This window comes from Podarcis pityusensis (assembly GCF_964106645.2).
Source record: "Podarcis pityusensis genome assembly, chromosome: Z".
Lineage (NCBI taxonomy): Eukaryota > Metazoa > Chordata > Lepidosauria > Squamata > Lacertidae > Podarcis > Podarcis pityusensis.
Window position 1 is genome coordinate 17,848,387 of NC_138044.1, and position 24,656 is coordinate 17,873,042.

General features: G+C 45.4%; 1 protein-coding gene across 7 annotated transcripts in view; it reads left to right on the top strand.

Moving 5' to 3' along the window:
* RXRA (retinoid X receptor alpha) overlaps window positions 1–24,656 on the top strand; it is a 129,240-nt gene that overhangs the window by 84,287 nt on the left and 20,297 nt on the right. For 5 of the 7 annotated variants that reach the window (XR_013981403.1, XM_080989861.1, XM_080989862.1 and 2 more), the window contains 3 exons: window positions 9,498–9,648; window positions 11,269–11,448; window positions 22,678–22,734. Coding sequence is in view for 6 of the 7 variants with exons in the window: in XM_080989861.1 (XP_080845987.1) it covers window positions 9,498–9,648; window positions 11,269–11,448; window positions 22,678–22,734 (388 nt within the window). In the remaining variant the exon portion in view is untranslated. The remainder of the gene's footprint in view (window positions 1–9,497; window positions 9,649–11,268; window positions 11,449–22,677; window positions 22,735–24,656) is intronic. The other 2 variants (XM_080989863.1, XM_080989866.1) reach the window with 1 other exon arrangement.

The window sequence follows — 24,656 nt, forward strand, 5'->3', positions numbered from 1 at the left end:
AATAATTTCATTCCAACATTTTTCTAATACTCATTAATTTTACGATAATTTTCTAAATAAATTTTTTAAACTTTCTTCCAATCTTCATCCATCGTCTCTTCTTCCTGGTCTCTGGTTTTGTCAGTCCTTTCTATCCCATCCATCTAGTCCATCAACCTGGTGACCTTGTATCCGAGGCTCTTAAGTCTTTTCCATGTCCTTCCGCAGGTCTTCTTCATGTTTATATCTGTACTTTACTTTGTCTTCTGCTGATCTTATTCTTAATTTCCTTCCTTTCACTCGGGGAGACTCCAACTTGACAATATCTTTGTCCCTTCTCGACAAGTCAGCCCCTTTTCCATAGTCAACACTGAAATCCATATAATATTTAAAGGCATGTTTCAAAATCCCTCCAAAGTTAAGGGCCCCCACAACTCCGAACTCCCCCCGGCCCAAAGCCAGACTCGAAAGGTCAAAACATCCCTGCATAGGGGGATCCATCCAGCCCCCCATCCAGACCAGTGGCCCATCTAGTCCACCCTCCTGCTCTCACAGTGGCCAACCAGATGCCTGCATGGGAAGTCTGCAAGCATAGGCACCAACTATAAGGGGCCCAGGTCCCTTCTCCCCATCTCATAAAATATTATGGAGAATGTTGAGAACAATCATTTGCAGAGGAGGCCGAATGTGGAGCTGAGTGTGGTGCAGTTTCCGTGGCTGGTGGCTCCTCCTCTCCCTGCCACGTCTGCTGCTGCCACGTTCAGCCCCCTGGCTCACCACTGCGTCATGCACATGTCATGTGCGTGTCATCGCTGCCGCCGCCACCCCACAGTCTTCTGCTCAAGTTGGAGCCTCAATCGGCAAGCCATGCCTGAGCCCTACAGCAATCTCCTGCGGTTTGCAGCAAGTGGTGTCCAGAAGCATTGCTGCCTCCAACTGTGGAGGCAGATCACAGCCATCATGGCTGCTAGCTATCAGTAGGCCCCTCCTCCTTCTCCATGTATTTGTCCATCCTCTGTTAAAGCCATCCAAGTGGTTGGTCATTGCTGCCTCCTGCGGCAGCGAGTTTTTCAGTTTAGCTCCAGTTTTCTCTGGTTGGATATCAGAGTGTCTTTCAAGCCCAGGCCCTTACTTCCTCCTGTGCAGCAGCAGCCGCAGCAGTTTGTTTTCCTTCTTGAGAGAGAGAGAGACTGGGTGGCCGGTGTGTGTGTGTGTGTGTGTGTGTGAGAGAGAGAGAGAGAGAGCGAGAGAGAGAGGATGGAAGATTACATCAAAAAAAGCCTTCCCACGACAAGGAGATAAGCCCTGTGGATAAAAATAGTACAAGCTTGACTAAGACTGACACCTGTTGCTGGCTTGGCTTGGTTTGGCTTGGCTTGGCTTGGCTGGGCTGGCTCTGCATTGCACATGCATGCAGTGGGGAGGGGGGACTGGTGCAGAGGGGGGCAAGGAAAGAAGGATTGATCAGGAAACTTGCCACCACCTGCTGGTCACTGTTGTTGTTGTGTTATTTATTCCAGCTCCCCTCCAGGAGATTATCTGTCTGTCTATCTATCTATCTATCTATCTATCTATCTATCTATCTATCTAACTGGGGTTCAGAAAGAGTTGGAAAACTCCTCCAAGAGACAGCCTGCTCATCTCTGGGTGGATCTTGTGATGCTCAGCCACCTGGATGTGCTCAGACCTCCTTTGAAGGGCTGTAGCTCAGTAGTGGAGCATCTGCTCCTCATCCAGAAGGTCCCAGATTCAATCCCTGGCAGCATCTCCAGGAAGGCCCCTTGCCTGAAACCCTGGACAGCTACTGCCAGTCAGTGTAGACAATACTGAGCTAGATGGACCAATAATATTGACTCCATTTATGGCAGCTTCTTAACTTCCTATTTAAACCAGCTCCTTATTTAGAACCATGAGGACTTGAATCTTGATGTGTTTTTAGAGGGGAGTGCCAAAAGAATCTGCTTTGCATTCAGAAGGTCCCAGCTTCAGTCCCCAACAGCATTTCCAGGTAAGGTTAGGAGAGAAAAATCCCTGCAAGAAACCCTGGAGAGCCGCTGCTGCCAACCAGTGTGAGTAACACTGAGCTAGGTGAATGGACTGAAGGGTCTGATTTGGTAGAAGGCAGCTCCTTCTCTGCCCCCCTTTCCACCCGTCTTCCTGACTTTCACTCCACATCTCCCGGAGGAGAGCTGCCTTGCGCTTCTGTCTATTTTTAGAGGTGGTCATGCGATGCAGAAGACCGGAAATAAACAGGGGGGGGGGGGAGAGATAGAGGGGGAGGAGGGAGGAAAAAGAGCTTGTCAGAGGATGCTCTCATGGAGAGCCCCTCCAGTTCCTGCTGGCTCAGAAGGAGGAGCTCTCATTTACTCATGGCCCGTCTTAAGTGGTTTTCCTGGAGGAGATGCTTAAGATGCTCACGCCCTAATGACTCCTGCAATCTGTCTCTCTCCTTCCAGCATCTTTCCTTTCCTTTGTAATGCTGTTAAGAGGTTTTGTTTATGGGGGAAAGGGAGGCATTTCAGGCCCAGAGGATCTGCTTTGTGTGCAAAATGTCCTAGGTTTCGTGCACCTATTTCACTTCAGCACAGGCTTAGGAGCACATGGATTTAACTTTATTTTTTTTGTAGGAAGGACTTGGAGAACCTACAAATGTCTTGGGTTCTGTGTTCCAGTTAACTCAGCCCAGTCTTTTGAGGACTAGAATCTTTCTTTCATTTTATCGGAATAAGGACTTAGCTTAGTGGCCGAGCAGCTGGTTTGCATGCAGGGGGTTCCAGGCTCTATTCCTGGCATCCTCAGGTAACACTGGGGAAGGAAGACTCCCCTATCTGAGAGCTGCTGCCAGCCAGTGTAGACAGTGCTGAGCCAGATGGACCATTGCAATGGTCTTGACTAGATAGAAGGCAGCTTCCTAGGTTCCTATTTATTGCAGCCCAGAATTATGAGGACTAGAATCTTTTATTGTTACAGAAAGGACGTAGCATAGTGATATCTGTGTCACAGACACACAAAAAGGAAGATAGGAGAGGAAAGGAAGAAGATACGATGCCATCTGTGCAAAGAAGACACTTGCATCCTTTGCTTCCCCTCTGCACCTCCCCTCCAGGATCCTGCTCAGCACTGCCCCCCCCGCCCCATGAAGCTAGGGAGTTAATGAAGTGTGTGCCCCCACCTTCAAGCAGAGGTGGCACTGATGGAAGGTGTTGAGCATCAGATGGCAGGTGCCACTTGCAATCAGGTTATGCTCTGTCAGCGCTGAAGACCTAGCAGAGCAGAAGGACAGTTGGAGGATGTCTGGTTGTGGGCTGAGTCAAAGCCATCAGGGTTTGCTTCCTTCCTCCCTGTCTCCTCCCTCTCTCCACAAGACTGTCTTTTGCAATGCCCACAGTGGCATCTTTCAGGGACCCTGCTTTGTTTGGCATAAGGGGCTTGTGAAAATGGCCAGTGCTGCAAGCCTCTCTCCCTCTCTCCCTCCCTCTTTAAGAAAATAGTGGCTGACCATATGCCTCAATGGCAGGACCCAAGTACAAGAGCCCTCTCCCCTCCTAGGTTTCCAGCAACAGGGATTCAGAAGCATGACTGCCTCTGACTATGGAGGAAGAGCATAGCCACCAGGGCTAATAGCCATTGATATCGTTCTCCTCCATGAATCTCCACCACTGCCTGCACCGTTGTGCGGTGGAGCTCCATAGTTTAACTCTGCACAATGTGAAGAAGTTTCTTTGATCTATCCTGAATCTCCCAACTTTCAGCTACATTACACGAGCTGAAAAAGCAAGAAAAGCTTCTTCCCATCTACTTTCTCCATGTCACACATAATTTTATAAAATTCTATCATGCCACCTCTTACTTGCCTTTTCTCTAAACTGAAAAGTCCCAAATGCTTCAGCCTTTCCTCATAGGAGAGCCATTTTGCTTGCCATTCCCTGAACCTTTCCCAACTCTACTACAATATCTCTGGCCCTGCCTGCCACTGTCATGCGACCCCTAGGAAGTTACCCACAAGGGATCACGGACACCCCCTTTACAAGCAGCTTCAGGCTGGTGAGTGAGCGCGTTGCCGTAACTTCAGCTTGGATTTGGACTCTGAGGCTTCCTGGTTCCTTCTGAGGCTGTGATGTGCAGAGCAGGTGGCGGCTGCTGCTCCTCTCTTTTAATATTTAGCCCCCTCCCCTTTCTGTTGCTGCTGCTCCTGGACTGCCAGGCTGTTCTGGGCTCAGCCTGTGGAGATTGCCTGTCATCCCTTAGGCCATTCTGACAAGGACTTGGCGGGGGCCCGAGCCAAGGGAGGTGGCTGATGCTTGGATGCATTTAACTTTGTGGATGTCTTTCCTCTTAAAGGCAACAGTAGGGAATTTCTTAGACAGGTGGTTGTCCTTCGGTGTGTGTGTGTGTGTATAAAAAATATGTTGAAAGCTTCCTTAAACTGCATCAGACTGTGGGTCCATCTAGGTTCAGTATTGTCTGCGTTGACATGCGGTGGCTATCCAGGATTTCAGAGGCCCTTCCTCCGGAATAAATTAAGATTCTAGCCCTCATGGTTCTAAAGTTCTAGTTTAAATAAGGAGTGGTCTTATGCTGAGTCAGGCCACTGGTCCATCTAGTACAGGGGTCAGCAACCTAAGGCTCATGGGCCACAAGCAGCCCACGGGGGTCATTTAACCGGCCCATACGCCGCCCCCGAACTGAGCCGGCCACTTGGTGAGTCCCCACGCGCTGCGCTAAACTAGCACAACATCTGTGCATGCGCAGAGGTTGAAAATCACATCTGCACAGATGCTGGAAATCACACGCGCGTGCGATCCAGCCCACAGAGGGATCTCTGTGCCAGTGTGGTGTAGTGGTTAAGAGCGGTAGTCTCGTAATCTGGGGAACCGGGTTCGCGTCTCCGCTCCTCCACATGCAGCTGCTGGGTGACCTTGGGCTAGTCACACTTCTTTGAAGTCTCTCAGCCCCACTCACCTCACAGAGTGTTTGTTGTGGGGGAGGAAGGGAAAGGAGAATGTTAGCCGCTTTGAGACTCCTTAAAGGGAGTGAAAGGCGGGATATCAAATCCAAACTCTTCTTCTTCTTCTTCTTCTTCTTCTTCTTCTTCTTCTTCTTCTTCTTCTTCATCTCCGCCGGCGTAAACCTTGCCGGCCCCAATCTAGTAGCTCAGTATTTCCTGCATGGACTGGCAGCAATGGCTCTCCAGGGGTGCAGGCAAGAGACCTTCCCAGCCCAAACTGGGCATGCCAGGGATTGAACCAGGAGCTATCTGCAAACATCTGCTTAAGAAATTAAGTAGAGCCTGGCTGCTGGATCAAGCCAGTGGTGCATCTGGTCCAGCATCCTGCTCTCACAGTGGTCCACCAGGTGCCCCAGCTGGGGGAAGCCTGCAAGGAGGACTGGCTCCCTCCTTGTCGTCCTCCACCAGCAGGTGAATGTTGTTGTTTTCTGGGAGGTTTTTGGAACTGACTTTTTTTTTTAAAAAAGGAAAGGGCTTTTAATAGTTCCGTGCTGTTTCTATTAGTTGTATTTAATAGATCCTTTTAAATATTGTTTTAACTCTGTTACGGTTTAATTATTTTCTAATTATTAACTTTTAGCTTTCTGTATTTCATTTGTGTTGTTTTAATTTGTGAAAGCCACCTGGTCTGGAGAAAAGACAGGATATTGATACTATTGATAACAACAACAGTTGTATTCTTATCCACAAACAATGATAAATCCCCCTCATAACTTTTAAAATCAAAATCACCCAGCGCAGGGACAAAAGTTAAGATCTACCTGTGAAGAGAGGAGTTTGCATTCTTTTTTTTCTGTTTTTATTTTTGTTTAGATTAGTTAGGTTATTTTATTGCCATGTATTAGATTATATGAAAAGTCTTAATAAAAATCTTACTAAAACAATAATAATAATAAATCACCCAGCACACACAAAAAAATAGGGGGTGATGTTCAGGTAAATTTACTCCAAACATTACTAACTTTTATTAAGACATAGAAAAGAAAGTACTTCTTTGCACAGTGCATGTTTAAACTATGGAACTTGCTCGCATAGGAGGCACCAACTTGGATGGCTTTAAAAGATGCTTTAAAAGATTAGACAAACTCACAGAGGAGAGGGCTAATGAGGGCTACTAGCCAGGATGCTATGCTCTGCTGCTGCAGTTGGAGACAGCAATGCTTCTGAATATCACTTTCTGGAAGCCACAGGAGGGTTGAGGGTTCTTGGGCTTGGGTTCTGCTTGCTATAGTTTCTCTGGTTGACCACTGTGAGAACAGGATGCTGAAGTACATGGGCCATTGGTCTGATCCAGCAGGGCACCTTCTTATGTTCTTAACCTAGTCATGCTCAGGAGGCTCTATTCTCAGTCAAAACCTCCCACACACTTTTTTGGGAAGGAAGGTTGGATCTTGCTTGATCGCTTGCAAAAAGCAGAGTGAAGAAATTCATCCGCTGTCCCTCATCAGATGCTCTTTGGAGCGCTTGAGCACAGAAGAGGAAGGACTTCTTGGCGCCAGGGTGAGAGAGGGGAAGACCCCAGGATGTGTCGTGGTTTTGGGGCCAGCCACTGAAAGAGGAACCTTGGGAGGTTCCCGTTCCTGGGAGCTGAGTTGCCCGTGGCTTGAGGTTTCCTGCTGACACATGCGGAGCATCGCCTTTGCTGTGTACAGCCTGGGTGGACAGGTGGTGGGAAAAAAGTGGTTGGGCACTCAGACTCTGAAGCCGTGATGCACAAAGTCCCCAAGTGAAAGCTTCTGAACAGTTTCGGTTTTTCATTCACTGCTAGGCAGTGTTGCCCAGTGGTCAGGGAACTGTGGTCCAACCACACTGGGAGGCCACCAACTTTTCTATCCCTGCTGCTCCAGAAGGGAGGACCCAAACCAATGTATTCAAAATGTGAGGAAGGAATTTCCAACTAAAACCTTAGAAGGAACTTTCTGCAAGTAAGAGCTGCTTGATAATGGTATAGAGTCCCTTGGAAAGTGGTAGACTCACCTTCGTTGGAGGATTTTAAACAAAGATTGGGTGGCTTTTTTTTTCAAGGATCCGTTAGCTATGATTCCTGCATTGCAAAGGGTTGGATTAGATGACCCTTACAACTCTGGAATTATATGATCCTATACTGGTTGTTGTCAGGATAAAATGGAGAGGGGCAACTCCATGCTTTGAGCTCCTTTGAGGAATGGTGAAATAGAAATGAAGTAAAATAATAACAACAATTAAACAGAAAAGGTCTATGTGAATGCTAGCTGAATCTTTTTCTTCCACGCTGAGATAAATAACATATTTGTGACTTTAGCAAGGCTAACCCCTACTCCTTGCTCTTCCTCTGAGCTGGTGATCACCAGGCAGTTTGCAAAGAAGCAACTGGGTTTCCCTTCCCCCATGGAAAGAAAAAAAACACGCCCACATATTCCTTGCCAAAATAAAGAGAGGAAACAAGGCAGCCAACTTGCAACAGGAAATTTTTTTTGCATCAGGCGGGTTCAGTCCTCAGGCGGAGACAGGACTGGGCGGAGAGAGAAACAGAAAGTGCTGACCTCAGAAGTTTAGAAAGGGGGGAAGCCCAGCTTGGCTGGGATGGCTTCCAGAAAAGCCGCACATCTTCTTTTGGGGCACCACTGCAGGATCTCAATGTGTGACTCCGCGGTGGGGGCAGATAGATATTTGATATACGTGCATGCCGAATTCGGCAGAGATTTTATTGGCTTCATGATAAAGGCGAACCTATGCAATCCACACTTCCCGAAACAAAACCTAAGAATGTAAGAAGAGTCCTGCTGGATGAGCCCAAATGGAGCCCATCTAGTCCAGCATCCTGTTCTCACAGTGGCCAACCAGATGCCCCATATGGGAAACCCGCAAGCAGGACCTGAGAACAAAGAGCCCTTCCCCCCTTCTGGGGTTTCCAGCAACTGAAGACTCTCCTGCTGCTGCTGTGGCTGTTGAAGGGGGCTGTCATCTTCCCCCACCCAGAGACTCCTTCTGTTGCTGCTGTGGTTGTTGGGGGGCTGCTGTCTCCCCCACTTGGAGGACTGTTGCTGCTGTGGCTGCTACAGAAGCAAAGAGGACTGCAGAGAGTACTGCAGGGGCCAGGACCCTGGGCAGGCAGGAGAAGTGGGAACAGCTGCTGCCCCAGCTGGGCGTGGTCCAACTGCTGGGGCAGCATTATAAAGTCTGCCTGCCCTGAATTCCATCTACCTGGCCCTGCAATGCCAGGTCAATGGTTCACAAGACCACTGCCATCCATGACTTGATCGTGGATGGAGGACTTGACCTGGCATGTGTAACAGAGACTTGGTTGGATGAAGCAGATGGGTCTGTCCTTGCCACTGCTTGTCTACCAGGTTTCTCTTATGCACAGCAACCTAAGTCATGTGGGCGGGGAGGAGGGGTTGCAGTGATTTTTAGGAAGTCATTAGCTTGCACCAGGCATCCTATTGGGAAGACCCAGATTTCTAAGTGCATGTTCTGGACGTTGGGCAGTACAGGATTCCTTTTGGTGTACCGACCTCCCAGCTGCACCAAGGATTCCCTGCCCAAGCTGCTTCAGGTCGTGGCGGATGTTCTCCTAGAGACACCTAGTTTGGTTGTCCTAGGGGATTTTAATATCCACGCTGACACGACCTTACAAGGGGCCTCTTGGGACTTCATGGAAAGCATGGCCTCCATGGGGCTGTCCCTGAATAAGTTTGGCCCAACACATAGTCGCGGATATGCTTTAGACTTGGCGTTCACCTCTATGGATGTTGGTGATCCAACACTAAGCAAAAGCGAAACAAAAGAAGTCCCATGGTCCGATCACTTCCTGGTGCAACTGGACTTCTCCACAACCCTTCCCCTCTGCAGGGAGGTGGGACCGATTCAGATGCTCTACCAACTGAGCTATCCCCAGAGGTTGAGAATTAGCAGTCAGTGTAAGCTGCAGTGAGCTAGATCAACTCTCAGTTTGACTCAGGATAATGCAGCTTCTTGCATTCCTGTTTGAATCAGCCCTTTATTCAGAACTAGTTTGGAGTATTGTACGTATTGGAACATTTGGATAGATGTGGTTTCAGATCCGTCTTCAGCATAGAGTACATTCTGAGAGTGACCTAGGGGCTCCAGGTTTCTTAGTCTTTTTAAATGTCAAGGTTGTGCTCTCACAGCTGTTATCCTGGGATTGCAGTTCGAAAGCACGTCAAAGTGCAAGTAGATAAATAGGTACTGCTCCAGCAGGACGGTAAACGGCGTTTCCGTGCGCTGCTCTGGTTTGCCAGAAGCAGCTTAGTCATGCTGGCCACATGACCCGGAAGCTGTACGCTGGCTCCCTTGGCCAATAAAGTGAGATGAGCGCTGCAACCCCAGAGTCGGCCATGACTGGACCTAATGGTCAGGGGTCCCTTTACCTTTACCTTACACATATGGTATGCCTTTGTGCTACACAGTTAGTTGAAGAGCAGTCCGCTGTTTTGAAGTGCATTGCCTACATGTCCCTAAGCATAGTTCTCTCGCTTGATGCCTCCTGTTTCCTTTTTTTCTCTTTCAGCTCAATTCTCCAATGAACCCTGTCAGCAGCACAGAAGATATCAAGCCTCCGTTGGGAATCAACGGGGTCCTCAAAGTTCCAGTGCACCCATCATCTGCCATGGCCTCCTTCACTAAGCACATATGTGCCATTTGTGGAGACAGATCTTCAGGTAGCGCCAATGTTTTCAAACACCCTCCAGGGGGAGGCAGGATATGTGGGGCAGCAATGAGTGTTAGCTTGGGAGTTGCTATATGCTAAGAAAGATCAGAACTAATTTACACCAAATTAGGGATTAATTTGTACTTATTTGTTTCACAAAATTTATACACTGCTTGATTGCAGTATGCAAAAAGATGAAACGATAAAATTGTCCCTAAGTGGAATTGATAATCATTTAAGAAATTTGAAAGGTTGAAATAACAATTATAAATAAATAATTATAAATATATAATATATAAATTATAAATAACAAACTCAAATGGGATTTTAGCAAGCCCCGAAAAGAGTACTGTGAAGGCCCCTGCCTTCACTTAAGAGGCAAAGGGTTAAAAGTTTAGGTGCTGTCACACACACAAAAATCCATTTCTTACAACGTGGAATAGGTGATCTTGTAGGTAAACTGGCCCAAAATTCTTAAGGGCTTTTTAAACACTAATTGTATCACCTTAGCTTATCTTTCTTCCCCGCCTCTGGATAAATTTGAAACAAGCCAAGCTTCTAGTCTTGCCTTGGTAATGGACTGGGTGAGAGCCAACAAACGGAAGCTCAATCCTGATAAGACAGAGGCACTGTTAGGGGGTGGTTTCCTGGACCGGATGGCTGGGAGGTTGCCTGCTTTTAATGGGGTTACTCCCTTTGAAGGAGCGGGCATGTAGCTTGTGGGTACTGCTGGATCTTTTGCTGTCGCTTGTGGCTCAAGTAGCCTAAGTGGTACAGAATGCCTTCCATCAGCTTCAGCTGGTGGCCCAGCTGTGGCCATATGCTATGTTAACCTCCAGGTTAGACTAATGCAATGTGTTATACATGGGGCTGCCTCTGAAAATGGTTTGGAAACTTCAGCTAGTGCAGACTTCAGTAGCCAGGTTGCTCACCGGGGCAAGATGGCTTGAACATATTATGCCAATCCTGGCTGACTGCAGTGGTTGCCAATTAGTTTCTGGGCCCAATTCAAAGTACTGGGTTTGACTTATAAATCCTTAAATGGCTCAATACTTCAAGGACTGCCTCTCCCCATATGAACCAACCCAGACTCTGTAATCAATACTACTTTGTGTGTCTCCTCCATGAGAGGTCTGGGGGGTGGCAGCCTGAGAACCGGCCTTTTCTGTGGTGTCTCCCCATTTGTGGGATGCTCCCCCAGGGAGGCTCGCCTTCGTTGCCTATATTTAGGTGCCAGGCAAAAACATTCCTCTTCTCCCAGGCCTTTGGATAATTAAACAATCTATGGCCTTTTAACCTGTGGGGGGCTATTGTTTTTGCTTGTTGCTATGTTACGTATTTCTGTGTTTTTATACTGTAGAGCATCCTGTGATCCTCGGTTGAAGGGTGGTATATAAATTTAATAGATAAAAATATTCTCTAACCTTCCTGCAATCAATGACATACCTGAATCATATACCCCTCCTGAGCCTGGAAAAGCCTATAGAGCTAAAAGAGAAAATGGGATAGAGCGGCACTCTTCCAACTTCCTGTTTCAGCTCTATGGGTTTTTAAACTATGCGCACGACCTCATGACCAAGTTAGCCTCATTATCACCGTATTGTTGCTCTTTCTCTGTCCCCGCACCCAGGTAAACATTATGGGGTGTACAGTTGTGAGGGCTGCAAAGGCTTCTTCAAGAGGACAGTGAGGAAGGACCTGACGTACACCTGCCGGGACAATAAGGACTGCTTAATCGACAAGCGGCAGCGGAACCGGTGTCAGTACTGCCGGTACCAAAAGTGTCTTGCAATGGGCATGAAGCGGGAAGGTAAGGCGAGAAGGCGGCTCAGGACTTTGTGAGATCCAAAATTAGGTGGCAGGGTTCTGGGCTGAACCGCTTACGGCAATGCTAGAACACAGAGGAAGCCAAATATCCAGAGATGCGTGACATGCGAAAGGAATCACTTCTTCATGCAGTGTGTAGTTAAAACTATGGTGTTTGCTCCTACAATACGCAGTGAGAACTAGCAACATTTGGATGGCTTTAAAAGAGGATTAGATGAATTCATGTTGGATAAGGTGACCAGTGGCCACTAGCCTAGGTGGCAATGCTTTACCTCCACAGTTGAAAGCACTAATACTTCTGAATGCCAATGGCTGGAAAACACACTGTGGGGAGAGGGTTGTTGTAATACAGGACACTTGGCTTGGTGGGCATTTGATATGGAAGGGGTCTTAGGTTCTCATGTGTTTGTAAGTTGGAGTGTGGTTGTCATTTAAAAAAAAATGGTATCCCATATATTAATCTTGGATGGCTTTAAATGTGGATCTAATTATCCTGGAGGGCTTTAAAAGAGGATTGGACAAATTCATGGAGGGGAATACTATAGCAGGCTACTAGCCGTGATTGTCCATGGTTTGAGGCAGCAATACTTCTGAATCCCAGTTGCTGGAAGCCACAGGGTGGCAGAAAGCTCTTGTATTTGCGTCCTGCTTGCAGGTGGGTTGCCCATCAGGGCATCTGGTTGGTGACTGTGAGGTCTTATGTTCTTAATCCCCCTGCTATGAAATACAATATTAGGGAGAAAGGTTAGAAAAAACTCTGCGGCAGAATGGGGTTGCAACATGGGAGTTTTTCTGTAACTTACCAGTGTTTCATTTTCCGTTGGCCTAAGCTACCCTACAAGGTCGTTTCAGCGGTCAAGTGAGCCAGGACCAGTGTTAGGAGAAACTCGGATATATAAGCTAATCACCACATGGAATCTTAAACCTAGGATATGGTCGCCATAATGGAATGTCTAGACGCCATTTTTCTTGAATAGGGCTTCTCTTCTTTTTCTTCCTACTCCTACCACCACCACCACTACTACTACTACCATTACTAATATTACTACTACTTTCATTTCTATTATTATTTCTATTTCTATACTGCTTTATATTTTAAAGAAAAAAAATCTCAAAGCGGTTTGCAACACATTTGCAACACATTTGCAACCCAAGCTTCAATGAAAATATTTCAGATCCTTCTCTAAGTGACATTTTTGCTTTCCCCGTATTTATGTCTGCTTAATTTATATAGCTGCCCCATAGCAGACGTACTCTAGGAAGCCTGTGTGGTGTATTGGTTAGAGTGTTGGACCAAGACCTGGCAGATCAGGGTTCAAATCCCCACACGGTTATGAAACTCACTGGGTGACCTGGGGCCAATTACAGCCTCTTAAGCTACCTAACATGGTTGTTGTAGGGATTAACTGAGGAGGGAGTGAGCCTTGTACTTTTTAGAGAAAAAAGTGAGATGTAAATGCAATAAATAAGCTCTTGCGCTTACCCACTTAAGAAAGCTGGAGGGGTCAGCCAGATGGAGACATCAGTCACCAACCCGGTGACTCTTGGCCCCTTTACTGTTTAATCTCTATCTTCATGATGCAATTTCCACTTTGAAGCTAGCATCTAAGTATCCTCCTCACTTAGCAGGCCACCCCGTTGCTTCCCTTTTCTATGCTGATGATGCCGTCATCTTATCCAGAACAGCTGCGGACCTAGCAAATGCAGTTAATGCATTTATCGCCTATTGTAAGGCGGAAGCTCTTAATATTAATTATAAAAAATCGAAAGTCCTCCACTTCACGCGTTCCCGCAAACTCAAGTTGGAGCCGCTTAAGATCACAGGTGGCTACTTAGAAAAGGTAAAAGCCTTTAAATATCTAGGCTTAATATTCACTTATAATCTCTCCTGGACCACCCATCTACAATCTGCCTTTCTCGCTGCAACCACGACCTCTAACGCCATTGGCCGATTTTACCACCAGAAGGGCGGCAAACACCTTCCAGCAGCAATTCAAATATTTAATGCCAAAGTTGTCCCTAAATTATTATATGGATGCGAAGTATGGACTACAGCAATATCAGGTAACTTGGATCGCCCACTTCATATGTTTCTGAGATCTCTTTCCGGCGTCCCGAGATGTGTCTCAGGTGCAGCCCTACGACTCGAGTTCGCCCAGCCTTCAATTGTTAGACGAGCATGGAGTCGAGCCATTTCCTACACCTTCCACCTATTAGCATCGGATGCTCGAATTAGAGGTGGCTTTTCCAATCTGATCCTAAGAGATATTCATAATTCCCCTTGGAAAACTACAATTAACCTCAAATTCCGCTCTCTTCTCAATTTGAATTGTAAAACTGTTCTTAACTTAGAGTGTATCAGCCCGGTGGCCCTACCCCCAATTAAAAAGAAACTACAGCAACTTGACTTCTCTAACACAGCTTCTTGTGCAAGAGGACCGTGTTCAGGCCTAGCCCTAGCTATTCCACCCCCTGAAGGGATCCCTCTATACTGCTTCACAATTTCTTCGGAGGCTAAGCGAAGGGCCTTTACCTGTGCCCGTCTCAACTGTTTTCCTACAGCAGTTCTGTCGGGTCGTTATTCCAGAGTTCCCATCGCAAACAGAACATGCTCCTGTAATGACACGGCCCTGGAGACTATGGAACATGTAATGCTCTTCTGTCCCAACTGGACAGATGAAAGATCTCAGTTTTTAACTCCCCTCGTGAATAAGTTCCATCTCCCAATCCAGCCTTGGATAGTGTCCCTCTTTTTGCAGGATTCTGATTGTTGGATTACCGGGATGACAGCTAACTTCCTGCTTAGTGTGATGAAGAGGAAAGCGGCACTAACTTCTTCCTTAACACCACAGCTGCAGTCGATACGCCACACAACCGAACGAAGTTCCAAGTAGCCTTATTGTACAAGGACAATCGAGTTAGGACTAATCTGAGGAGCTGAAGGACCCTTCAACGGTCCTCCTCCAGCCTCAGCAGTTTTTGTTTTTTTTTTCTCTTTCTTTAAGTATTCGCCCAGGACGATATCTACCTCTACCTCCCCACCCCCATTTTATGTTGTTATTTCAATGTATATCATGCTATGGCCACACGGCTAATGCAATAAATCTATTATATATAAGAGGATTAGATGAATTCATGTTGGATAAGGTGACCAGTGGCCACTAGCCTAGGTGGCAATGCTTTACCTCCACAGTTGAAAGCACTAATACTTCTGAATGCCAATGGCTGGAAAACACACTGTGGGGAGAGGGTTGTTGTAATACAGGACACTTGGCTTGGTGGGCATTTGATATGGAAGGGGTCTTAGGTTCTCATGTGTTTGTAAGTTGGAGTGTGGTTGTCATTTAAAAAAAAATGGTATCCCATATATTAATCTTGGATGGCTTTAAATGTGGATCTAATTATCCTGGAGGGCTTTAAAAGAGGATTGGACAAATTCATGGAGGGGAATACTATAGCAGGCTACTAGCCGTGATTGTCCATGGTTTGAGGCAGCAATACTTCTGAATCCCAGTTGCTGGAAGCCACAGGGTGGCAGAAAGCTCTTGTATTTGCGTCCTGCTTGCAGGTGGGTTGCCCATCAGGGCATCTGGTTGGTGACTGTGAGGTCTTATGTTCTTAATCCCCCTGCTATGAAATACAATATTAGGGAGAAAGGTTAGAAAAAACTCTGCGGCAGAATGGGGTTGCAACATGGGAGTTTTTCTGTAACTTACCAGTGTTTCATTTTCCGTTGGCCTAAGCTACCCTACAAGGTCGTTTCAGCGGTCAAGTGAGCCAGGACCAGTGTTAGGAGAAACTCGGATATATAAGCTAATCACCACATGGAATCTTAAACCTAGGATATGGTCGCCATAATGGAATGTCTAGACGCCATTTTTCTTGAATAGGGCTTCTCTTCTTTTTCTTCCTACTCCTACCACCACCACCACTACTACTACTACCATTACTAATATTACTACTACTTTCATTTCTATTATTATTTCTATTTCTATACTGCTTTATATTTTAAAGAAAAAAAATCTCAAAGCGGTTTGCAACACATTTGCAACACATTTGCAACCCAAGCTTCAATGAAAATATTTCAGATCCTTCTCTAAGTGACATTTTTGCTTTCCCCGTATTTATGTCTGCTTAATTTATATAGCTGCCCCATAGCAGACGTACTCTAGGAAGCCTGTGTGGTGTATTGGTTAGAGTGTTGGACCAAGACCTGGCAGATCAGGGTTCAAATCCCCACACGGTTATGAAACTCACTGGGTGACCTGGGGCCAATTACAGCCTCTTAAGCTACCTAACATGGTTGTTGTAGGGATTAACTGAGGAGGGAGTGAGCCTTGTACTTTTTAGAGAAAAAAGTGAGATGTAAATGCAATAAATAAGCTCTTGCGCTTACCCACTTAAGAAAGCTGGAGGGGTCAGCCAGATGGAGACATCAGTCACCAACCCGGCACCCAGAGATCTGCCCATGGCCATGATTGGATCCGTGCCAGTTGCAAAATGTGCCTGGCACCTGGGGAGTTTCTAACACTGGCCAGGACCATGTCCATCTTAGGCTTGGGATGTGAAGGACAGAGCAGGTCGGGGTACCAGTGCAGAGCTTTGGGGGGGGGGGGTGATGCTCTCAGCTTCGCTTCATTCCTCCGTCCCCCGGCCTTAGCTAAATACAGGCACTCAAAGAACTGTTTCCCCACCTTCCTGCACATCCTGTGTTTCTGCCCTGCCTGCAAGAGGCAAGCTCTCCCGAGCATCCTTCTCTGCATTGCCCTAAGCACCAAGCGAAGCTGTCGTGCTTGATCTGTGGAGTTATTCAAGGACTTGCACGTGCAGCTGCTCGAACTGTCAAACTCTTCTCTCAGGAAGGTGATGGACAGAAGGGTGTTTGGAAGGAAGTGTGGAGGGCCCCAGAAAACAAAACAAGAATATATATGATGGGAGGGTGATGTCAGGTCTTAGGTGGCAAGTCAAATGTGGAACAAGGTTGGCTGTAAGCAGAGCCTTGCCTGGGCCAGACTTAAGAGCCTGCCTAACACAGCATCCTTTTCCCTTCAATTGCCAATCAGAATGCAAGAAGCTGTTTTGTATCGAACCCGGTCATTGGTTCATGTAGAACAGTGCTGCCTACACTGACTGGCAGTGGCTCTCCTGGATTTCAGGCAGGGAGTCTCTTTCCCATCCCTACCTGGAGATGCTGCTGGGAATTGATTCTGGGACCATCTGCATGCAAAGCAGATGTTCTTAACCACTGAGCCATGATGCTTCCATTCTATGTCTGCAAAGGCTTTATGATCTGGTTTTCAGAGGTTCTATTTAGATCGGGTGGAGAACATCAGGCCTGAGTACCAGACATGGCCTTGTGGCCCTCTCTTTTCTGGCCCTTGGGACTCTCCAAGCCACACACCCTTACTGGCCTTCTGCTGCCCCCTTCTGGGGTGCCTTTGATGGCTGAAATGTGTCCTTGTGCCAGGAGTATGCCCATTGTTTGCCTGGAAGGAGAAATATGTACTGTATTTTTTGCTCTATAAGACGCACCCGACCATAAGACGCGTCTAGTTTTTAGAGGAGGAAAACAAGAAAAAAATATTCTCAATCTGCGCGGCGCCTCTCCAGCAAAGTGGGAGGAGAAACAGAAGGGGCTCTGTTTCTCCTCCTGCTTCGCTGAAGAGGCGCTGCGCAACTTTCCCTCTCTGCGCAGCGCTTTTCCAGCGAAGCGAAGTCGGAGCAGCAAGAGGGATCACTGCGCAGCGAAAGCAGCGACCCCTCTTGCTCTTCTGGCTTCAGCAATAGCTGCACAGCCTGCATTCGCTCCATAAGATGCACACACATTTCCCCTTACTTTTTAGGAGGGAAAAAGTGCATCTTATAGAGCGAAAAATACGGTACGTAAAGTGTTGGGGTGGCGAGGGATAGAAACTTTTGGCTTTTGCATTGCCATAATGTAGAGTTAACGTCAGAGTTGCAGGTGAAAAAGTGAGGAAAAGATGCTTGATGTTTATAAAATTATGCATGGCATGGAGCAAGCTTTTATCCCTCTCTCGTAACATTGGAATTTGTGGGTGTCCAAAGAAAGTCAATGTTTGAAGATTCCAGGCAAATAAATGAACGTACTTGGTTAAACTCCGGAACTGCCACAGGAGGCATTGATGGCTACCAACTTGGATGGCTTTAAAAGAGGCTTAGATTAGATGGGGCATTGGCCTGATCCAGTAGGCCCTTCTTGTGTTTCCATGTGCCACTGCTAGGAGGGGTTGTCATGTGGAGCAAAAACAGGATTTATGTTTTGGCTTGTTCTTAAGCTTGTGGGGTAAATGCTTAATTCCTCCCATCCCCCACCCCAATAGTGATGCTTCAATCAGTGTGGGAGACATGCTGTTGCTCAATAAGTATGTTCAGAGTGGGGAAGCGGGTGTTTGTGAGTGAAGTGCAGTCTGCTTATGCTCAGAAGCACTGTCTTTATTCAGCTGTTGCTGTTGTTTTTGTCTAAGGAAGTTGTGTTCTGGAATTCGCTGACAGATAAATGAGTACAGGCATTCAAGCTTCAAAGATGTTGGTAAACAAGCCTAGGATCATTTGATGAAGGGCAGTACTGTATGTGGATTTCTTAAATAAACAAGTAAATGAAAATGCCACCGCATCCTGAAAATTGTATACCTGCAATTGCAAACGGCATGTACACTTCTGATATTCTTAATGCTGCAGTCATGTATTTACTTAAGAGCAAATCCTTACTTTGCAGGAAGCACACACAGGGTTATGGCATGAACATTTCACAGAGAAATGCATGCAGTCTGGAGCAAAAGTAGCAGAGTGAGCTGGTGGGCAGATTCATCCTGATGTGAGAAACCTGGATGGCTTTGCCCCACAGTCCTGAAATCTTCCCGTTTCCCTGGGTTTTTTTTTACAGATTGGTTGCACAGAACTAGAATTAGCCTCTTTCCCCTGTTTATCCTGGAATGACTCTCTCTTGGATTTGTGCTCTTGGAAGGAGGCGGTTGCACAGTGACCCATCCCTGAGTCTTCTTGCCATTGTTGCTCGCTGGCCTTTAGCAAATGAGTTGGATGCAGGCACAGGGCTGCCCATGGCAGGCAGGCTGGTCTCAGAGGCAGCTGGTCTGGCATCTTGGGTGGAGAGAGGGAGGGAAGAGAAGAGAAGGGGGCTAAGTGAACTGACAGCAACCCTTGCCAATCTGGTGCCTTCCAGGCATTCTGGACTGTAACTCCCATCAGCTTCAGCCATCTCAACTGTACAACATGAGGGCCATGTGAACAATTGTGCGTCCATTGTCCACAGCATTATATGACGCCGCTCGCTCTGGCTAGTGGGTTGTGTGGTCCATAATATCCAGTAGGGTGTTGTGTTGGGGAGAGACCCATTGCTGGCCAGAAAAATACGGTTTTCTGTCACACACACACACACACACACACACACGTGTATATGGGGCACTGCTGTGTGAAGTGCTTTCCCTCCTCTGTTCAATCTAGGTGCTTCCTTGCTCGCCTGCCTGCCCACTGCTTATCATGCTGCTACCTTTTGGTGATGACAATGTGAACTGCAGAGCATGACAACATCCTTCCATTTTTATGTATATAGGGAGATAGTTCAATATAGATTTATTGCAGGGTCTGCCTGAGATTCCTCATGTGGTGGGGGATGGGGATAATACAATTTTTTAATGATTGTATTTATTTTATTTATTTAGAACGTGCAACCCCCACTGTTTAACCAAAAAAGGCTCCCAAGGTGACTTGCCAAGCTCAGTTTTAAGCATCCAATTTAAAAAGACACAGCATGCAAAGAAAAATGAATGGGAGGGAAGAGGAAAAAGCAAGTTGAAGTGCAAACTCTTAAAGTTTGCAGTTCTTTAAAGTAACATCTGAAGTCTATGGTGGTTCTGGCTGTCTTTTCATGCATGCTCACACACACACCAGATCCCTAGAAGCAAAGCAGGTGACAACATGTAGGCTAGGAGGACAACTTGCCACACATTTTGTTTATTTATTGCACCTACATCCCAGTTTTTCTTTCTTTTTTTTAAATGATATTTATTAAAGTTTCAATAAAAGATTAAACATAAAACATAAAAAAGAATACACAATTCAAAAATACACAATACATAATCTAAAAGAAAAAATATATAAGAACAAGAAAACAAAAGACAAAAAAGAAAGTAGAACAATTAAAAACAATATCACCTTTTCGTCTCCATTTTTAAATTTACTTATTTTCTGGACCTCCTCGTACCTCCCTCTTTTGTATTCCAGTTCAAATTGTTTGTCCAGCAATTTCTTTCCCTCTTTTTTAATCCCAATCTTAACTCTTAATATAATATAACATTAAAATTTTACCTTTTAAAAACCAAATTTCCATTTCCTTAAACTTTTTTAATCCTAATCCTTAATCTTAATCTATCCATAATTTTAAATCCTAAACAGCTGGAAGCCACTTATTTTTAATCCAACATCACTCTAACATTCTTTAATTTTGCAATGTTTCTGCAGATAGTCTTTGAATTTCTTCCAATCTTCCTCCACCGACTCTTCTCCCTGGTCACGGATTCTACCAGTCATTTCCGCCAGTTCCATATAGTCCATCAGTTTCATCTGCCATTCCTCCAGTGTGGGAAGCTCTTGTGTCTTCCAATACTTTGCAATGAGTATTCTTGCTGCTGTTGTTGCATACATAAAGAAAGTTCTATCCTTTTTTATCATCATTTGGCCGACTATGCCCAGGAGAAAGGCCTCTGGTTTCTTGGGAAAGGTATATTTAAATACCTTTTTTAATTCATTATATATCATTTCCCAGAAAGCCTTAATCTTTGGGCATGTCCACCAAAGGTGAAAAAATGTACCTTCAGTTTCTTTACATTTCCAACATTTATTATCGGGCAAATGATAGATTTTTGCCTGGGGTTATGTACCACCTGTATATCATTTTCATAATATTCTCTCTTAGGGCATTACATGCCGTAAATTTCATACCTGTGGTCCATAACTGCTCCCAGTCAGCAAACATAATGTTGTGTCCAACGTCTTGTGCCCATTTAATCATAGTCGATTTTACCGTTTCATCCTGAGTGTTCCATTTCAGCAGCAAGTGATACATTCTTGACAAATTCTTAGTTTTGGGTTCTAACAGTTCAGTTTCTAATTTTGATTTTTCCACCTGGAAGCCAATTTTCTTGTCCAATTTAAATGCCTCCATTATCTGAAAGTAATGAAGCCAGTCTCGCACTTTGTTTTTTAGTTTTTCAAAACTCTGCAATTTCAGTTTATCTCCATCTTGTTCCAAAATTTCCCAATATTTCGGCCATTTGACCTCCATATTGAGCTTTTTCAAGGCTTTCGCTTCCATTGGTGACAGCCATCTTGGGGTTTTATTTTCTAATAAATCCTTGTATCTTATCCATACATTAAACAACGCTTTCCTGACAATATGGTTTTTAAATGCTTTATGTGCTTTGACCTTATCATACCATAGATATGCATGCCATCCAAATACATTGTTAAAACCTTCTAGATCCAAAATGTCAGTGTTTTCAAGAAGCAGCCATTCTTTCAACCAGCAAAAAACTGCTGATTCATAGTAAAGTTTAAGGTCTGGCAGGGCAAATCCACCTCTTTCCTTTGCATCTGTTAGTATTTTAAATTTTATTCTAGGCTTCTTTTTATTTCGGTCCTGGAGGTTTTGCTGAACATGATTAGAAGAGACCAGTTGGTTAAAGGTATACAGGTTGGAGCTAAACAGTACAAATTGAGAGCATTTGCAGATGATTTAGTATTGACGTTACAGGAGCCAGAATCTAGTACTAAAAGAGTTTTAGAATTGATTCAAGAATTTGGTCAAGTTGCAGGATTTAAATTGAACAAGTTAAAAACTAAGGTTTTAGAGAAAAATCTAACACTGATCGAGAGAGAGAGGTTTCAGAATGAGACAGGCTTAACAGTGGTTAAGAAAGTTAAATACCTGGGGATTAACATGACAGCAAAAATGGGAACTTATTTAAAGATAACTATGAAAAATGTTGGGCGGAAGTGAAAAAAGATTTAGAAATTTGGTCAAATTTGAAGCTTTCACTGCTGGGCCGTATTGCTGCGATAAAAATGAATGTATTGCCTAGAATGTTGTTCTTGTTTCAAACTTTGCAAATTGTGGACAAAATGGACTGTTTCAAGAGGTGGCAGAAAGATATTTCTAGATTCGTCTGGCGGGGCAAGAAGCATCCCAGTTTTTCCTCTAGTGAGCTTAAGGTGACCTACATGGTTCTGCTCTTCCTCATATAATCCCCACAACAGCCCTGCGAAGTAGGTCAGGCTGAGAGACAGGGAGTAGACCAAGACCACTCAATGAGCTGATGAGATTAGCAGTGGGGTCTCCCAGGCCCCAGTCAGATGCTCTAACCAGTACACCACACTTATACCTTTAATAATGACGACTACCACTCAGTTTTTAAGCATTTCTGTTGGTAAAACATACTGAGGCAAAGATTGTCATTAGTGCATATGGTTGATCTTTTGCAACTGGTTGATCTCAGGATCCCCCAAACCCCACGGAGGTGATGTCCACTTCATTCCAGGAGGTCCTGTCAACTCCTTGAGCTTTTGTAGAAAGAGCTTGTGTCCTGATTCTGCCCAGCAAAGATTCTGGAAGAGGGGGAGAGGGAATGATGCCATAGCAAAGAGGCCTCTGGACCTCAAGCACCATGACCAGGCAGTGTCTACCTACCTTCTCTGAGCTCAGTAAGATTATCCGCGGTACATAGCAGTCTTCTCTTTGACACCGTTGGAAAATGGCTTGTCTGTTCTAGAAAGCTGTCCATAGGGACAGAGAATTCAGAGGGAAAATAACAGAGGCTTCTAAACAGCCACACTCCTGTGGTGAGTAAAAACTCATTCTAGGCGTTGTATTTTTATGTTGTGAACCGCCCTGTGAATTTTGAATGACGGGCGGCACACAAATTAAACAAACAAATAAAATAAACCCTTTGCAAGCCGGATAAACATTGTCAGACCCTGAGCCCTGTTTTTCTTTTCTTTTCTGTTTTTAATGGATCATTTTTGACAGGTGAAGTGCCATGCTTTGTGGATGGCGCTTTCGGAAAATAATAATAATCCAGAATAATACTTTGGATAGTTATAATGTCAAACAGCAGCAGCAAGAGCAGGATCATTTACTACCGCGATGTTTCATTTCAAAATTTTTACTCTATTACAGGGATGGAGCACCATCCATCCCGGCCCACAAGACTCCCTGGAAGGCAGGAAGAACAAGGTATTATTCCCATTTCAATATTTCTAGACCAGCTGTTAAGCAGCAAAAGAGAATGTTTATATATCTGGAGGTGTAAAAATGAAACAAGCCCAGAGCTAAACCAGTTCTTTCTTCCTAGTTCCGCCAGGCCAGATTCCCCCCCCCCCCCGGAACTTTTCCCCTTTCCAGTTTTGGAAGCCTGATTAGTTTCAGATGCATAGAATCATAGAATTGTATTGTTGGAAGGGACCTCCAGGGTCATCTAGTCCAACCCCCTGCAATGCAGGAATCTCAACTAAAGCATACACAACAGTTGGCCACCCAGCCTCTGCTTAAAAACTGCTACCACCTCCTGCAGGAGACCGTTCCACTGGCAAACAGCTCTTACTGCTTAGTCAGAATCTTCTTTCTTGCAACTTGAATCCATTGGTTGGGTTCTCCCTTCTGGAGCATTAGAAAACAATCTCCATCCTCCATGTGACAGCCCTTTTAGATATTTGAAGATGGCTATTGTATTACCTCTCGGATACAATTTTTGTTTTGTTTCGTTTTTTTAAAGTAAATGAATTCAGATTAAATGCCTCCCAATTGGACCAAGGAATCCTGACCTACCAGAGGTGGCCCAGAGGGAATCTGGAATTGTAGGGTTTAACTGATAAGTACAGAGTATTAGGGTGAGAGGCAGGGTACATGGGAATCCCTTCAAAGAGGAGGTGTCCCCTCTGATTTTGGAGGAAGGGTTATTTAAAAAGGTAAAGGGACGCCTGACCATTAGGTCCAGTCGTGGCCGACTCTGGGGTTGCGGCGCTCATCTCGCTTTATTGGCCGAGGGAGCCGGCGTACAGCTTCCGGGTCATGTGGCCAGCATGACTAAGCCACTTCTGACAAACCAGAGCAGCACACGGAATTGCCGTTTACCTTCCCGCCGGAGCGGTACCTATTTATCTATTTGCACTTTGACGTGCTTTCAAACTGCTAGGTTGGCAGGAGCAGGGACCGAGCAATAGGAGCTCACCCCGTCACAGGGATTTGAACCGCCGACCTTCTGATCGGCAAGTCAAGGGTTATTTACTTGTTCATAATTTTAAAAAAAAATCCGTAACACTCTTCAGCCAAAAAAAATTTAAAAATTAAAAAGTGGCTTACAAATCACTACAGACGAACGAAGCAGACCCCCAGCACCAGGACTGCAATCTGAAAAGATATGGCACAAAAGGAAAACATTTGGAGTGGGAGGAGGAAATAAGCAAGCTCTGTCACAAGTCCTTTACCCCTCTTTTTCTGCATTATTTCACTATGCATTTGCGGCGTTGAAAAGAAATTGCAAAGCAACGCGTGCATATTTTTGTCCCATCATGCAAACATACCCAAAATAACTTTGTAGGGTAACCTTACCGCTTGGTGGTACATCCCTGTCATTTTATTTTATTTTTATATTTTTGCTGCTTATGAGTGCCGCCTTACTTAAAGGGCTATGTACAGATCATACGCATTGCCTGGAGGGTGCTAATGTAGTGCCATCAAGGTGCGTTCGCGAAGCTTCGAACTACTGTTGTCCCCAACTATTGGTGGCAATGATAAGTAGCCGCTGATTGCTGTATCCTCCATGAATTTGTCTTTCAGCGCCATCCGGATTGGATGGCCATCCTTTATGCCATATGTTAGCAGACACCATAGTTTATAATTCCTCGCTGCATGAAGAAGGACTTTCCTTTACTCTGTCTTGAGTCTTCCAACATTCAGCCTCACTGGATGCCTAGGAGTTATGGGAGAGGGAGAATAAAAAAAATTCTCTCTAGCCACTTTCTCGACACCAAGGATTCTTTGGACTGCTGTCACCCCTGACTCTTGGAGGTAATGATGGGTGGATACAGTGGGTGATGGTAGTTATAAGATGGAAAGGTGCCTCCGAAGGAAAGCCCTCTGGTGGAAGGGCTCTGGCG